General features: G+C 30.6%; 2 protein-coding genes and 2 long non-coding RNA genes across 5 annotated transcripts; 2 read left to right on the plus strand and 2 right to left on the minus strand.

Moving 5' to 3' along the window:
- Positions 1–30: 30 nt before the first annotated feature.
- LOC100644256 (mitogen-activated protein kinase kinase kinase 12) lies at positions 31–10,556 on the minus strand. Of its 2 annotated transcripts, XM_003396592.4 has the most exons (12): positions 10,192–10,556; positions 7,139–7,305; positions 4,927–5,201; positions 4,666–4,852; positions 4,409–4,600; positions 3,830–4,256; positions 3,524–3,750; positions 3,134–3,452; positions 2,656–3,056; positions 2,352–2,570; positions 2,081–2,276; positions 31–1,976 (listed from the first exon to the last, which is right to left on the minus strand). In XM_003396592.4, exons 2-12 carry the CDS (start codon positions 7,276–7,278, stop codon positions 1,857–1,859), a joined length of 2,703 nt encoding a protein of 900 aa, XP_003396640.1. In that variant the 5' UTR covers positions 7,279–7,305; positions 10,192–10,556; the 3' UTR covers positions 31–1,856. The 2 variants fall into 2 exon arrangements, with proteins under 2 accessions (XP_003396640.1, XP_003396639.1); XM_003396591.4 differs by lacking the exons at positions 7,139–7,305; positions 10,192–10,556 and adding an exon at positions 6,499–6,832.
- LOC125385387 lies at positions 6,083–7,310 on the plus strand. Its single transcript, XR_007224573.1, has 2 exons — positions 6,083–6,171; positions 6,404–7,310. It is a non-coding gene; the product is annotated as an uncharacterized LOC125385387 (long non-coding RNA).
- Positions 10,557–12,259: 1,703 nt separating the features above from the next.
- On the minus strand, positions 12,260–14,044 carry LOC100644441 (tubulin delta chain). The gene has a single exon (XM_003396593.4). It carries the CDS (start codon positions 13,740–13,742, stop codon positions 12,402–12,404), a length of 1,341 nt encoding a protein of 446 aa, XP_003396641.1. The 5' UTR covers positions 13,743–14,044; the 3' UTR covers positions 12,260–12,401.
- Positions 14,045–14,987: 943 nt separating this feature from the next.
- Positions 14,988–16,074, plus strand: LOC125385386. The gene is made up of 2 exons (XR_007224572.1): positions 14,988–15,348; positions 15,518–16,074. It is a non-coding gene; the product is annotated as an uncharacterized LOC125385386 (long non-coding RNA).
- The last annotated feature ends 1,196 nt before the right edge of the window (positions 16,075–17,270 follow it).

Here is a 17,270-nt window from a genome sequence, read left to right on the forward strand (position 1 = left end):
TAAGGTTTGTAATTAAATTGCATATACCAATTATTGTAAATCAACTTTATTTGTTTATAACACAAATTTTGTGTACTGCTTCTATTATTAAAGAATAATAGAACTAGTCAGTTTAGCTGCCACTGCACAAGAAGGAACAATTTATGCAACTACTCGCATAAATATAATAGATACAATATGTATGATTATCATAAAGTACATCTTTATATATCTTATTAATTACTTCGTCCAAATGAGCACATGAAAATGTTATATCATACCTTAGCTACTATTTTCTTAAGTTTACGTTGTATTGTCTATATTTACAATAGTATAGTAATTGTCATTAAGGCAATTTGAGTTTCAAAGCAGGTACAATAGATGGATGCAGACAGTACTTTGGACAATTGACTTAACAATGTCGTTTAGTTTTGCATGTGTAATTACGATATTTATTGTTATTAATTTGAGAGAATGAGTATATGACTTTTACATACAGTCCAACACTATTATTGAGTTTCAGTTTGAAACTCAGACAACCTGCATTGTTTTGACTATATCATAATACTACTTACACTAGTTTTCTAACATAGTCATTAAATTAGATTGTATTCATTTATTAATTGAAAAATGAAACAATAAAATTTATTACATACAGTACATTAATGAAATCTGTAGTAAGATTATTGGTAAAAGTTTTAATGCATCAAAAATATTTAATGACTTTGTTACAGTAAAATAGCCCTCAAGCAATACCTCATGTTATTTATAATTTGACTTTATCAGAATAGCAGAATATTTATTGAATCGAAAAATTATTGTACTGATGTGATCCTATTTTCAGTTGCAAGCTTAATTGCTGCTTATTGCACATTAATTAGATTTTGTTATTTTATTTTAATAATCACTATTTGGTGTACTTTATGAAAATTGCCACAGGCACTTATGTTTTAAAATTTATTTAGTAATTGTCATTCCATTACATATTTTCTAAATTACTTTCAAAAGTATGTTTTTCTAATGCAATATTTATTTTTATTTTATTGTATTTATATACAATAACTCTTTGTAAACTACCAAATAATATATGAGTTTATTGATTTTTAAAATTGATTTCTACATTATGGTGAATTTCATCTATACGTACAAGTGAATGCAATTATCAATAACTGATTTTGCATTCATCGTAGGAATGATTGATTTGAGTCTAACTGAATATTTTTTATTAATAATATGAAATAAATGCAACACATAATTGATAATAAATTCATAATTGATTAGTTGAGAATTCTACATGTACTAAAAGGAACTATAAAAAAAATGTAAAACATAATGGAATGAATTTTAAGTAATGATTTTTTCTCTTTCAAACGCGAGCATGAGGTGGGTGCATGTATTTACAAATAATACTATATAACATGTTTATACACATGTTTGTGTAAATTTTCGATTCTGTTGAAAATATCAGCAATCTATATTTTATATTTTTCTTAGAAAAAATAGTTATTGATTTATGTTCATTTTCTATAGCGTATAATAAATCATATCATAGATAATGATAGAAAACAATTTCATTAAATTAATTCAGTTGTTGAATTTTGTAATAGTTTTCAAAAATAGTAATTTAAATTTTAATAAAGATTTAGAATGTGATTTTTATAAATTTTTCTCAGTAACTGTCTAGTATCTTAATAATATTAATGTAATATTTCATTGATAAATAATGCATAAAATTAATGTACATATATATCTAACATATACCTTAAATTGATAAATATCTACAATATTTAACACAGGATGAGAGCATACGCTACAAAAATGCACTGGTTGTTAGGTACTTATATCAATCGTAAATGAGATATAAAAATCCTGTTAATCTACACACTACTTTCTATTTTTAAGTTTGCAACTACTGGTTGAGATGCAATTGTAATCTCACTGACTTCATCTGTTTCTGATTGACTTGATGTATCAGAAACATCATCTATTTCTTTCCTCTAAATAAAAATAGAAATAAAAGTAAAAATATATTGTGTATTATACTGTATATAATACATACATTTTCAATATTACATTAATAATAAGAATTATTTTGACTCACCTTATGAGAATAGTGAATATTACGAAATACTCTTTGCATATCGGGATTACTTTCTAACGTGGAGGATTGACTGGACGGAGGATGTGAATATTCGGAAGTATTTTCCTCATCAGAAGCTAACACTCTCTCTATGCGTTCAGGTGCATGTTTAAATCTTCTTAATCTACATCCAGGACCAATTGGTCGCCTTGCAATACTTTAAAATAAATTCATTAAATTAAAATATGAATAAGATTAATTTCATATTTTTACATTATTCTAGAAAAAATACCTTCTTCTTTTTAAAGAATAATTATACGTATAACTGGGATCTTCGCCTTCTTCATCTGACCAACTTTCCTCACATGCATCATCTTCACGATCGCATAAAGTATCCATACTTTCAGAACAAGGTCGAGTTTTAATTTCTGATTGTTCGTGAGGTGTATTAGTATTGTTAACAATAATTCCACAAAAATGTCCGGACAGGTTTATAGGTTCTTCTTTGCCTCTGAAATGAGCAATTATTTATTACTTTTAATTATTGTTAAAGTCCATATATTGATATATGTATATTTATATTAAATATGTTTTACCTGTGTTGTATCACATCATCGCAATTTCCATTATCTATAGGAGAAATAAGACGATTAGCATTAATAATTTCGCTAACTTTTCGACCAAGTGTTTCGAGATTATCGTCATCACTACAGTCCTTTAAACGTTCATTTCCATTTGCACGATTTTCATTTGAAGGTTCAGGACTGGAACAAGGACTAGATTGCATTCTATAATGAGCTTCGGATAAAACTGAATTTCCATTTAAACTTTCTGGTGTTTGTTTATTTAATGACTGTTTATTAAGACTATTTACAGAAAGTTTTTCTGTTGATGAGATTGTTGTTGTATGTCCAACAGGATTAAAATCAGTTTCATTGATATCCATTATATCTGTCTGTGTTTGACTATCAACAAAACGTGCACATACTTCTGTACTCTGAAAACAGATATGCATCCAGCATCATATTTTAATTTATTAATTAATAAGTACATATTCTCATGTTAGATACGTACTTTTCTTTCACGATGAGGACTCGATCGTGGGCTAGAATTTACACCACATCCAGATCCTACTCTACGATGCCTATATTTGCGTTGTTTGAAACTATTATTAGGGACTAAAACTGTCTCTGGTTGATTAGATTCATTTAGTTGGGTACACATAGTTGCTTTTATAGGAGTTTGTGGACAGTCTGTTGGGGATGGTGGAGTTGTTGGAGTAGATGATGTCGAAAATTGAGGGTTACGTCTACGATGAAGTCTTTCTTGAGCCTTTATAAGGGGGTGTACAAGTCGCTTCTTACATTGCTTATACCCACTTTGTTGTTCTCGTCTAAGAGAGAAAATAAGATATATTATAATTACTTACTATTAGCTATTCTAATTTTCTAATTTATTACTTACTTAATTACATCTCGTTCACGCTGTTCCAACTGCAACAAAACAGCGCTTAATTCTAAGTACAAATTATTAGTACGTTCGAGTTTACGTTCATAATGTTCTCGAATATCTTGAGCATGTCTTAATTCATCCTCACGTCGTCGAATGAGATCAGCTTCAAATCTTGGACTACTGCAACTATTTGTCTGCATTTGTTTCATATGATCTCTAATTTCTTTTTTCCAAGATTGCTGTAATTATAAAAATTATAAACACCTCTTAATATCTAAATACGTTTCTTTCATTTTTATTTTTAAGTTTTCAATTTACCTGTGTCTTAAAGTAATCATCAGGTTTTGTACATAGCACTTCAACTGCTGCAATTCCGAGGTGAATTTCAATATGTTTAAAGGAAGGTCTATTACGTGGTTTTGCAGCCCAACATTGTTTTACAAGTAGCCTGTAACCTTCTGGGCAGCTTGCAGGGATTGGTAAATGAAGAGAATTATTGCCCACGCCCCAAATGATTGCGGAAGAATCCACGTCTTTGTAAGGTATTTCTCCGCTTAAGAGTTCCCATAATACCACACCATACGACCATATATCTACTTTCTCAGAACAAGGCTCGTTTCTGATGATTTCTGGGGCCATCCAGGCAACTGTACCGGCAAAACTCATTCTTGTACTAATTTCATTCCATTCTCTACTAGTTCCAAAATCGCTAATTTTGACAACTTCTCCTTGTCCTATCAACACACTGAAATTGTAAATAGAATTTAGAAGATAAACACGTAAATATAGTACATAAGTATAGTAAAGACAAACATGTTCTTATTTTATGAGGTAAATAAAAATTTACTGAGCCTAAAAATACATATGAATTTAATTATATTAGATTAAATGTCATACTTTGGGCTTTTAAGATCTCTGTGTATAATTTTATGTGCATGAAGATAGGCCATTCCAGCAGCAATTTGTTTTGACCATGATACTAATCTAGGAGGTGGAACTGGTTCTCCAGCCCTAAGGAGGTCGTATAATGGTCCGTATGGGCAAAATTCCATTATTATACAGTAACATGGTGCTTGTGTGCAAACACCTCTGAGAATATATAAAGATTATTTATATTATTTTTTATAGCATTTATAGTACAGCTAAAAACTTACTTAAATTGAACAATATTCGGATGATTTAACTTCCGTAAGTGCCGTATATCAGTTTCACGCGGCTCTCGCACCTTTTTTACAGCTACAACTTCTTTATTTAATTTTCCACTAAATACTGCCCCCTGTGCTCCAGATCCGAGCCATTGGAGTTCACTGATTGATTCAAACGGTATTTCCCAGTCATCCGCTAAAATTATTTTATTTTATCCTATAAATAATGTTATAAAGACTACATTAAATTTACAAAAAGTAACTACTTACTTTGATGTCCTTTAATTTTTTCATTAACAGCTGCTTTTGAAAGCATAGTCCAAACTGGACGCATGCACCCTAATATACCTTCCACCCAGCTTGATCTTTGTGCATCTAAAGTTCCAGTACCTGGAGTACATTTTGTTGCAGTTTCACTAGAGTTACTATTGCTTTCTGAATTGCTATGATTGTTATTAGGTAATTGAGCATCACGTGGGTCAGGGATAATAGGACCTCCTGCAATTCCACTCAACTGACCTAATTCTTCTTGTATACATAACATGCTAAAATAAATAATCAAAGACATTAAAAGACTTAATTTCTGAATGTGAAAATGTTAAAATATTAATGAAAGAACAAAATTATTTTAATCATTTTGCTATTTTTATTTGATAAATATAATTTTTTACAGTGCAGCAAAAATACTATCATGAAACATGTAGCAAATATGTGTTATGAAATTTTATCAAGCAAGAGTTACAAGAATTTTGCTTTTTACTGGAGTTTCTCATCATGAACTACTGAAAATAATGTAATATATGATATTATGAATTGAAATATTAACTATAGGAAAAATGATAGTGAGGAGTAAAAATATTCTTTATTAATGTTTTTGGAAGTTATTAATTTAATCTTGAATAAAGCTTCTAATATAAACTAACTGACTAACTCATAACTTTTTTAAAAGAGTAAATAATTATTATGAAATTTTTATTCAAAATGTTAATATATAAATTATTTTAAAAATGTACCATTTAAACAAAATTCTTTACTAACTCATTAGTAATAAAATTATTTATACTAATTTAATTATTAATTATTATACTAATTTAATTTATACTAATCAAATTATCTTAATCAAACAATAATCATATTTCTTCGCTTTATAACTATTATTAATGAACTTAAGTCCCTAACATATCTGTGTTGAAAAATTTCACAATTTAGACTCCAAACAAAAGAAAAGTGACGTTATTTCGAAAAACGCAACAAAGAAATTTAGGCATATAAAATTTTCATGTCTTATTGTCATAACAAACGATTCGTTACATACACAATCAATATGGACATGTGTATGTATTAAAATCGTCATGTTAAAACGTCATGAAATCTAACTAATTAAGTGAAATTAATAGGAACATTTAATCACTGAGCATCGATTTCCTTAAATGACTTGTACACCTGTCAAACAAGTAAGCTGTGATCGTAAGTCGTGAGTCAAGTAGTTGTTATAAGCAATATCATACGATAAGTGTAAGTATCTGCAATGTACTTTACTTCTGTGTATTATGTATCTCGTGCTATATCATTTAAAAATACTCTTTCGTGTTTATATCGAAGATACTGAAATCGCGTAAGAAAGTCATGTTTTAATAACTGAAAAATGGAAATGATAAAAATGACATGGGTCGTGTGATTAGGAATTATGTTTAGGACATAAATATATCTGATAAATAGAAAAGATTGACAATATGAGTTTCTATAGATGTGTTAGTGTGGGGACAAGATCAAAGCCGTCAACGATGGTGCCGTTATGCCGTTATCGGAAGCGCATTCCGACGACTTGGCCTTCGTCCTCACCTCCTCGTACCGACGTTGTTTGGAACGACCACATCGTCGTTCTGTGTCTTTCGAAGGAAAAATCGTGTAAATACCATCGTACCACGCGTAGCATATGGATATAACACGCTTGACCCATACACTGAGAGAAAGTGTCACAAAACCATGCCACTGATTGAACGTTTTCACGATAAACAAAATATAAATACGATGAAACTATACAGGATGCATACGACCACGAGACATATCGTAAACTAACAAGTTAGCCGGCAGAGGGCCGCATTTACCGTTTGCTTTTATGTGTGTATGTACAGTATGATGCATGACGATGTTACGATTAAGTGGTTGTTCGTAATTGTAGTGCATTACAATTTGACAACCGAAAAGTATATGATCATTCTACATATCATTTATAAGACAAATACATATGTACAATTGAAACATTATCATAATTAATATCACGCAGTAAAGTTATATTTTACGATAATTAAGTTACTCTTAATTTCAAATATAAATTTTAAGGTTTACCTATGACAGATAATTAAGAATGCGCATGCGCAATTGTACGCGCGTAATTTAATGTAACAAAGCGCGTTATTTCAAATTTATTATATGTAATACTCGTTTTATATTTGACACTGTAAAAATACTACATTCTTACCTGTTAGTGAATATGTGCGCTTCCGGATGAGAAGGTGATAAAACTACTTGATTGACACCCGATGACGCTTCTGTTTCCTGAGATTCAAATTTGTACATCTCAGGTTGCGACAATGTCTCTGTCCCGGCAGGGGTACGCATGGTTGCTTATTGTTTTGTATTCCAATTCTGTAACATAATTTATCATTTGATAAATAATACAATTTAGGGATGTAAACTTCCTTACTAGTAGTATTTTAAATAAGAGAACATTTTTGACGCTTGTTACATGCAAGTGTATATCATCAAAAAATGTATTCGTCGCAATGTTACTTTATCAAGAGCGAAGACCAGAGGAAAAAGAGAAAAGACGAATAAGAAATCACCTTTAGCATAACATGGGGAGGCTGGGTTCAATGGAATGCCGATCTAGTAAGAGGCGTGGTATGTGGCCGTCACATACCAAACAATCGTGTTTTTATTTTTTGTGCAAATTCTTTAGGTTAAACCTAATCATACTTGCATTTTTAGCCGATAATTAAAGAAATCACGCTTTTTAACAAAATATTAGCAGGAAAGTTAAAGTGAAAGATTTACTTAAAATTTGAGTATTGCATATAGCTTGTCTTTTGTCTAATACTTATGAAACAACAAAAGTCTGCTTTTTTCAATTACAAAATCTTCGTAATTTTGTAGCAAAAATAATGCGACAGAAAACAAAAGGATTAATTAAAAATCCAACCGGTTTTGCAAAAAACCTTTATCAGATATTGGTTTAAACACGGAACCCTTTCGCGCTATGAGAAGAAAAAAAAAAGATACAGAGTTTTATATAGTGAGTCATTCGTAGGTGTGTCTTGGATTAATCCGCAGCACCTGTGCTAGGTAAGGTCTAATATATTAGGAACCACCCCCGAAACCTAGATCTGCTGGGAGAAATGAGGAAGAAAAGAGGGATATTTCGTGCTTCCAAATATATTTATTTGAAATAAATACAAAGAAAGACGTTATTAATGGTTTTTTATGATTATTCAAATAATTTTATTCTCAAGATTGAATGTATGTTCATTTTATTTACAAAATATATTTCTAGAGCTGGAACCTTCACATGATACAATGAAGGGGTTTCTGAAAATTTTGCTAGAGTTAACAGATCGATGTTCTAAAAGAGTGAACATGTTGCACCCTTCGTTTCTTGAACAGACTATTTCCGTGAGTAAAGTTGGGGAAGAATGAATCGTAATGAGTAGGGTGCTCATTGTCTATCCTGATTTGTCGCTTTGTTGACCAGAATGCTATAATTTCAGGGTATGAGTGAACATTACGATATGGATGTTTAATATTATATTATAATATATTCAGTATATCACAAAATAGATTAAAATATGAAATTATGTGTACATGACTAATGTTATAGCGGCAAATTTAATAAGTTAACAGAATATATTACGTCAGCTTCAAACCTTTACATTTTCGTTACATATACACGTGTGCGTGACTTTGTTGCATTGAGAAGAGTTCCATCGTAAGTTTTATAGAACAATCTAAAAATACTTCCAATATCGAGGTCGCGAAACAAAAGAGAAGAGTTTGATAGAAAACTTAAATATGATAAGAAATAGAAATGGTTTATTACGTATAACGTAACGAACAAATTCTGTTAATACGTTGAAAAAAGGATGAAATACATATTAATGTTTCCATCCAATTGCATTCGTTAACATCTTTTTACGAATACACATCCGCATCCTTCAATGGAGGTGGAAGAAATTTCAGTTTTGTTGTTGTCTGAAATGCACGAAATGCAATGTATGTGATAGAAATGATAACGTGGAAAAATATCCATGAAATGTTTTAAGTAGATCATCACTAGAATAAATTAGGATTTTTAAAAAATTTATTGATTACATAAAAAATGAATGAGTGCTATATGATCTAGTACGGAAGGTGTATCAAATAGTCTTAATTCATCGTTTATATATTGCATCATTATTATCAAAAATGAAATTCGATGTGTTTATTATGTATACGTATTAAATATTTCATTAGAGCAACGTGTATAGTATTGGTGCACATCCTAGCGTTGAAATCACTCGATAAATTGAGTGATCGCGATGCTGTTTATAGCATCAGTGATCAGTACATATATTGCTTTAATGTGGTTCTACCTAGACGATATTTTGATAATATTTCAAGAAAATGAACTTCACTACTTACTTTTTAAACACAAGTGAAATGAAATTCAGTATAATCTACTTGTTCAAAGGGACGTAGTACAATATAATAAAAGAAATATGTCACAAGAACTTAATAATAACTTTATATACTAATATCTTATATAATGTTTATTGAAAATAAACATATTTGATATTATTGCCTTTACTCGGCTCAAAAACACAAAAAGTACACGTGTGCATTGCATATATAGTGTATATCAAGAAAAGAAGCTTTTTCCGAGATTGTAATATACTCGAAGAATAAATAACAGACAGTTTTTCATTTTATATACCAGTACTCATCATTTTCAACATTTTACTGGTCTTAAAGAAAACCGAACTTATTGATATTTAAGATAAAAATCCTTTTATTTTAATATGCACGGATTAATTCGATAAACTTGCTTTTACACCGAACATCCTTTCTCATTCATCGCCTTTTTCTAAAAGCGTTCTTTTCTCATTCATACGAAAGTAATGGACGCGTTTACTGAAGAAATAATAAGAGTACGATTCAAAGTGTCGACAACTTGGGCCAAATGACGCTTCAGTGTTTGAGACGAGACGCACGAAACGTGCACCACTACGACGCGACGGACGGAACGAGATTCGTGCTCAGTGCAGAACGATCGGGAACGTGAGCTTTCACTTTCCTCGAGCGGCTTGCACAAGCGAGACACTACCGTGGTCAGGGCGCACGACATTTGGTACGAAAAACTCGTCGAACCATGAAGCGTCGGATATTCAGACAACAACAATACCTAAAAGTTTCCCGTGTTTAAAAACCAGAGAAAAGGAAGAGGAAGAGTATGGAGAAGACGCTTTATTGATTAAGCTCAGGCAACCCCTCTTTTCTTACCTTTATAAAAAAAATATCTGCCGACGATAAACGACGACAGTGGCAATCCCCTACCAAGTATCCATATAGTTGTATCTGGCGCCATACATTTGCGAAGTCTCTGCAACTGCTAAGTCTGACACTATAAGCATGAGAGTCCTCGACTCTTTCAAAAAACGTATCCTCGTGTTGCACGTCACGATAATCATGCAAAAGACATATATACGTGTCTTCACTGTTCAAATGATTACACTAGTACGTACGCTCGGAATTGTAAGCGAGCTCAAAGAGCCGCGGATTTATTCTCGGTTGACGGTCATGAAAACAACCCCACAACACCCCGACGCACGACGCGTCCAGCGGACACTAAACAAAATGGCGCGTACCATCGTCCATGGCTTCGACACCAGAGTGCGCCTGCTTTCTGTGGGAGTGTGTAAAGACGATGGGTTCTGTATCTAGTAGAGGGAGACAAAGTACTGAACAGGTCTGTCTATTCAAACCACGCCTCTTGGTATGCGAGTCGCGCACACGAATACTACTACGTGCTGTGTTCTATGTATCCGTGCGCAGGTTTACAGGGAAGCATGTATACTTTCGAAGAATCCTGTTAATTTGTTGATATCTTAAAATATGTTGATAAGATGATATTTTGATATTCCATTTGTTATAGTAGCTTCAATGATCTTGTTAATAAATGTCGCACAATTAAAAGTATAAGGGTATAGAGCAGATATTGATATATTATTTAGAAATAACCTTACAATTAATAATATACTTTTTGAAGAGGCAACTATGCGGCCCTGTATATGTTAGATGGCGCCACTACTGTACACGCTACTTCCTTCAACCCCACATTATGAAAAATCGCTAACTTAAAGCTTTGGAACATTATCTTCTTGATTTTATGAAAAAAGAAGAATAGATAAATTCCATGTTGATTACATATGCCTCAAGATTTATGTAATTAATTCATTTTCAAAAATCTTGTTTTTTTTATGGCAATACATACATACTATCGCCAGATTTAAAAGATTAGTAGTGGGGTATACTTAATCTTAAAGGTGCTCAATAGTTAGGATATGCAGTGGGGGCGATGAAGGGGCAGCAAACGAGTTTCTGACAATCGTAGCTGTACCTGTAACGCTTGACTGATGCTAGAGAACGGTGTGGATAGTGCATCTGTCGTTGTTTATATAGTATTCCCCACGCTATAAGTTCTTTTCCTTTTTTCTACCTTTACATAACGCATCTAAAACTAAGACCTTGAAATATCTTAGGCAACTATAACAGATCATTTTATTTAGAAATTTCAAAATGTCCTATATTGATATAATTATAAAAAATACTTAAATTTGATTGCTCCCAATAATATGTAACATCATTTATATATGTAAAATATTTAAATCTTAAAATAATCTGTAAGCGTTAAATAATCCAATATATTAGTTATTAAATTTTCATTTAATATATACTTAAATATCGATAATCATGTTTTAAAAATTATATTACACAATATTCTCAAAGTTTAATTATAATTAAAGTTAATCAAATAAAGTTCAAAGTTTCATTATATTTTAACAGTAATGCTGTACCATATAATACCGTTCTCGATAAATTTATTCTTTCGATTCTCCCTGGATGAACAGAAGAGGGGAAATAGATGACTACGGTTCTTGGAAATATTTTCGTTATTTCTTGGAAATGGTCAGAACTTTTTCGTTCTGCATCATTTGGATTCAGCCGCCCCTTCGCACAAGCGCAGAATATACCTTCCTACTTATTCCTAACTCCCACATTATAAAAGGGATGTATAGTACAAAGATGCTCATTTTCTCATTTACTTTCTCCCACTCTCTCCAAGTTAAATTGAAAACCATTCTCGGTTTGTTAAATACGTCTTGTCTTCTCTATGTTAAATTTCTTTTTATCTTTTTTTACTACATTTCTTGTTTTGTCTTTGTCATCGTTGCATTTTAGACGTAGACATCTATTATACCTACATAATATGCAATATACAACGTCGCAAGTTGGTCGATTTTCTTGTGACGTCATAGTTACCCTTTCATACGTGTTTTTGACTCCTACGTATACAATATTTGAATTCGTCACAAAAAATAGCTTGTTTTTGTGGTACAAATAAAAATTTATATACACAAAGAATGTTGTAAAAAGTTTATAATTAACTTTTTATTTATTACATTTCAATTATGAAAACTAATTATGATTTATTATTGCTTTGCATGAGGAACCAATTCTTTATAATCTTTTACAACATTTTCAAGCACTGCGAATGCTTGTAAAAAATCATCTTCTTCTAAACCAAATTGTTTATATTGATGTAAAAATGCAGAATGAACATAAGATTTCCAAGCTTTGTTTAAAAGTACATCCAAAGAATAAGAAATTTGGGAATTATTGGTTATCAATGCAAGAAATTTATCATGGTTTAAGAATTTTCGGTTTTGATGCAAATGAGTGAACCAATTGATTGTATTCCAGTCTGCATATAAATGTTTTTCTTTAAATATGTCTGTTACTATAGGATCTTGTTCTGATGCTATTCCACGAGTTATCAAAATGTTTGATATTGAGCAAGCATATGTGTGATGTATGGTGTTGCTCAATGAATTAGATGGTATTTTTAATTCAACATTAGTTAATTGTGAATTGAAGTTTGATATTCTAAGCGTTTGCTTTAAATGATGTATATATGAATTCCAATTATACACAGGTTCATAGTTTGCGAATGTTGCAGGTATATGTGGGCTACTCTTGATTGTTGCTATTTTATATGAAGGGTGACATGCTATCTGTGATAATAATGAATTTATGTTATGGTTTATACAATCTACTGGTTGAAATACAGCTAGTAGCTTTTCTGAAATAACCTTATTCATATCTTGTAAATTTGTAGGTGATTTCTTCAATAAATTGGTACATATATTATATATCTGTTCATTCTCAATTAAAATATTGATATCACTTTCACTGTAAAGTTTTGCTAAAGTTAATAATGTATTATAGTTTTGTGTACATACTTCTCCAAATGAAAATGGTAATATTGTTGTGTTAACAATAGATTTTTTACCATATTCTTTACGCAATAGTTTTGTAATATAACTTCCAATACCAGATCCTGTTCCACCTGCAGAACTTAATAACAAAAGAAATCCATCAAAATGATCTAACTTTTCAATTTCTTGTCTGACACAATTTAATATCACATTGCTTAATTCATATCCTTTTATCATATAACCAAACGCCCAATTATTTGCACAACCTCCTCCAGCTTGACAAATTACATTCTTTGTTGGATATGTCCATGAATTACTTTTATCGTTGTAAATCTTACTTATTACCTTTTGCTCAGTATCAACAAGAACTGCTCTTGCCAAACGTTCATTACTTTTAGATATACCATTAAACCATTTATTAAATGTGTCTTCTGAATATTGATAATTAGCCTTATATGATACACCTGTATTTGCACATTCCAAATCAGATGATACTTCTGAGAATAATTTATGTCCTAGTTGATTTCCACATTGCCCAAATTGTATGGTAAACATTATTAAAATATATCATTTACACAAGTTACAAAAGTAGTTCATTATATTATCAAAACAGGAAAATACATCTTGCTTGTTACATTCGACTAAAGCGTATCTAATACACGAAAATAGATATAAATGTGACTTGATTGAAATGATTTGTATTTAAAGATATAAGATACAAACAGTCATAAAGAAAAGTAAATTAGGTATTAATATTTATACAAAGTATAACATTTTTTTATCAAGAAAATATGTACTTGTTAAGAAAAAGATTCATTTCGAATGGTTACATAAGTTATTTTGAAGGTTCATTGACAAAAAAACAAATTTAAGTTGGATTATAAGTAGGACTGCTACATGATCAGTCAAAGGTAATATTTGTAAATAGTTTAATAATTCACCGCGAGATCACGCAATCATAACGCGCGATGGAATTGTTAAAAATAGCAATAATGGTTTGTAAATTATTGATTGTAATGTCTTTAAAAATATTATATTTTATTTTATTTATTATATTTATTTATTATATTTTATTTATTATTTTTCTCTTATTTGCAAATTTACCTCTCGCACTTTCGCCATCTTCATTCATCTTTTTCATTTATATCATATGCATTCTGTCTACGGACTATAAATATTGTATTATATTTAAGGGTATATATATTATTATATTATATAGAACATTTTTGTACATTAGTACAAGATATATTCGAAAATATCTGCATACGATATAAAAATAAATTACTGAAAATTTTCATTGTATATAAATAAATTAATATCTTCGTAGTTCAAAATATATTACGTGTATATGAGAATAAATAAGCATACAATAAATGTCATTAAATATTATTTAAGCCATATTTTATATAAAGACGCTGTTGAAAAGTATACGACCAATATTATAATTACTAGGTGTAATGTATTATTTCTAAAGACGAACATGTGTCACTAGTGATTCTCTTGAATATTAGTTATTTTTATTAAAGATGAATTCTTTTTTTTATAATATACGGTTATCGCAAATGCTCCAAGAATATGCTATTCAAATCAACTTCACAAAGAAATCAATAATGATTACTCTGCTTGTATAAAATAATTAAATCTTTTTAACAAAATTATAGAAGATGTTTTTAATGTATTTAACGTGATTAATGTTTTGATATCAACGTAAGGTAAAGTTTAACATTAACGAAAACCAGTAATGTAGATGTCTTTAACGGAAGAAAGATTTACAGTAAAACGTTATGTAACTAAATTTAGTTTGTCTTACGTGTCTTAAACATTTTGTTTTAGTTATTTAATACCTTGAACTAATAATAAGATTATACATATATATATTTAAATTTTATGTATAATGAAAGATTCTTTGAAACATGCAAACATATTGCATATTTCGGCAGATAATCTTCAAAACATGAGTGTTTTTTATCAACTGCTATGCTACATATGTATACATGTATAATCGAAGCGTTAACTACTTAGATAACACGAGACCTAAATGTCAAATAAGAAAAAACATAAAAGTTATGTAGGAAATTATTATAACAAATTGCGTGTAATATTATAATATGAACTTGTGTGTTAATTCATAAAAAAATAAACAAGTACAATCTAAAAGTAGGTATGTAATAATCTATACTACTCTGATTTCAAGCATCATTATTATGCAAACAAAATGTGAAATGGGAAAACGCAGTGGGATAAGTTCATTGCTATTATCATATCGTATCTAACTTTACAAAAATAAATATTGCTAGCAACAAGTTGCATGGTTGAACTCTGGATTTCAGTGATTACAATTCGACGAGATGTAAGACTAGAATTTCCAGTTGTACACGACGAAAAAAAAAGACGGAGAGAGGGATTGCAAACAATTTTGCGGTTTGGTCGACAAATCATCGACAGTTCGTCATGACGACAAATCACGGATAGATAATACCGACGCTGGACAATCCTATTTAATCAGCTTGCTTTAGTTTTCATTGATTGAGACCTCGTGTCTTATCGTAAAGAGATTCGTGAAACGGTAAAAGTGCTGCTTAACTGATAATGATGAATTGGGCGTGAACATTTCACCAGCTTCTTTTTAAATCTTCCTTTAGCTTCATTTTAATGTACGCCAGTGACGTATCGAAGATTTCCTTCTCCAACCGTGTGTGCTAACGACTGTCACGTCCTTCGTGAAACTCGTTGAACGTCACAAAGCAGTGACGTAGAGTTGTGAAACGACGTGAGACGAAGCGAAGACGGTGAACGAAGCGATAGGATGTTAATATTAGTCGAATCGTTTACGAATTTCGACGCGTCGGATTACGTCTAATTTTTTTTTATGTGACATACATTTTTACGGGGTGTGAAAACACGAGTTTATCTGTGTCGAAGTTCCAGCTGCGACCTTCGAAGGCGCGTGGTATCACCGGCAATAGTGTCCGACAATACAGAATCATTATAAGATTAACATTTACTTTATGAACGTGTTTTCATAATTATATCAATTTTATATATATATGTATCGCATATGTAAATGTACAGTGAGTGGCATGCATAAAGTATTTGGAAACCGTACAATTTTTGAGAGCTCCGTTCATCGATATCTTCCTCTCGAACAGCGTCGATGAAAACTCAACTATAAAGACGCCATGTTAGAAGCTGATAATAATAATTAGAGGCGCGGACAAAGTGACTGTGGTCGATGGAAACGATGATCTGTGCGAGGTAATTCCATTATGATTCACTTGATACATACTTGAAACTAAAATTACTTTAATCATTCTTCGTCATTGTTAACCTTCCTGCATAATTATTATTGTTATTATAAAACTTCTTGTCATTTTCTGTATCTTTCTTATTATAATTTTCCTTGTAAGTGTTTTCCCTTTGACATCTTCCGATTCTTTAGCTTTGCTATGTTTAGTATTTTATGATTGCGTAAATTTTATAGTATACATTGATCTTCGCCCCATTAGTGCGATTAACGCCACTCCAAATACATATTACGATAAGCCATTACTAGCTAGTCATAACTAACTGAAAAATTGAAAAATTAGAATAATAACATAATTTGTTCGTTTTATTATTAAATTTGTTCAATAAATGGAAAAGAATGGAGCAAATGTAAATATAAATATTTCAAGTTATTCGGTACCTCAAAAATGACTTTGATTATCTAAATTGTAGGCCATTATGATTGATCATAGATTAGTAACTTTCTAAATACGTATTCATTCTACAAGTGAGTAACGATAATATTTACTTATATCTTGTCTTAGGAATATCTTGTCTTGTCTTATGAATACCTTGTCTTATGAATGTCTTAGGAATAGAAATGTGTTAGGAAAACACAGGATATAATATCCTACAATAGATTTTATGAAAGATTATCCAGTCATTTACAGCATACATGTATTGTTTGTCAAATGATATTGTCTAATGTTCTGGAATTTACAAGTGTAGATCGGTCAGAATGTATGTATATGATTATATGCAACTTAGCGTATTTATTGTTACTGAGATATATTGGTCGAAATATAAGACTGAATAAAA

This window comes from Bombus terrestris, chromosome 7 (assembly GCF_910591885.1).
Source record: "Bombus terrestris chromosome 7, iyBomTerr1.2, whole genome shotgun sequence".
NCBI lineage: Eukaryota > Metazoa > Arthropoda > Insecta > Hymenoptera > Apidae > Bombus > Bombus terrestris.

Coding starts and splice junctions, on each gene's coding strand:
- LOC100644256 (XM_003396592.4), bottom strand. CDS start 7,278: ATGCGTACCCCTGCCGGGACAGAGACATTGTCGCAACCTGAGATGTAC. Junction 3,453..3,523: donor CGTGAACGAGATGTAATTAA/GTAAGTAATAAA, acceptor TTTCTCTCTTAG/ACGAGAACAACAAAGTGGGT. Junction 1,977..2,080: donor ATATTCACTATTCTCATAAG/GTGAGTCAAAAT, acceptor ATTTTTATTTAG/AGGAAAGAAATAGATGATGT.
- LOC100644441 (XM_003396593.4), bottom strand. CDS start 13,742: ATGTTTACCATACAATTTGGGCAATGTGGAAATCAACTAGGACATAAA.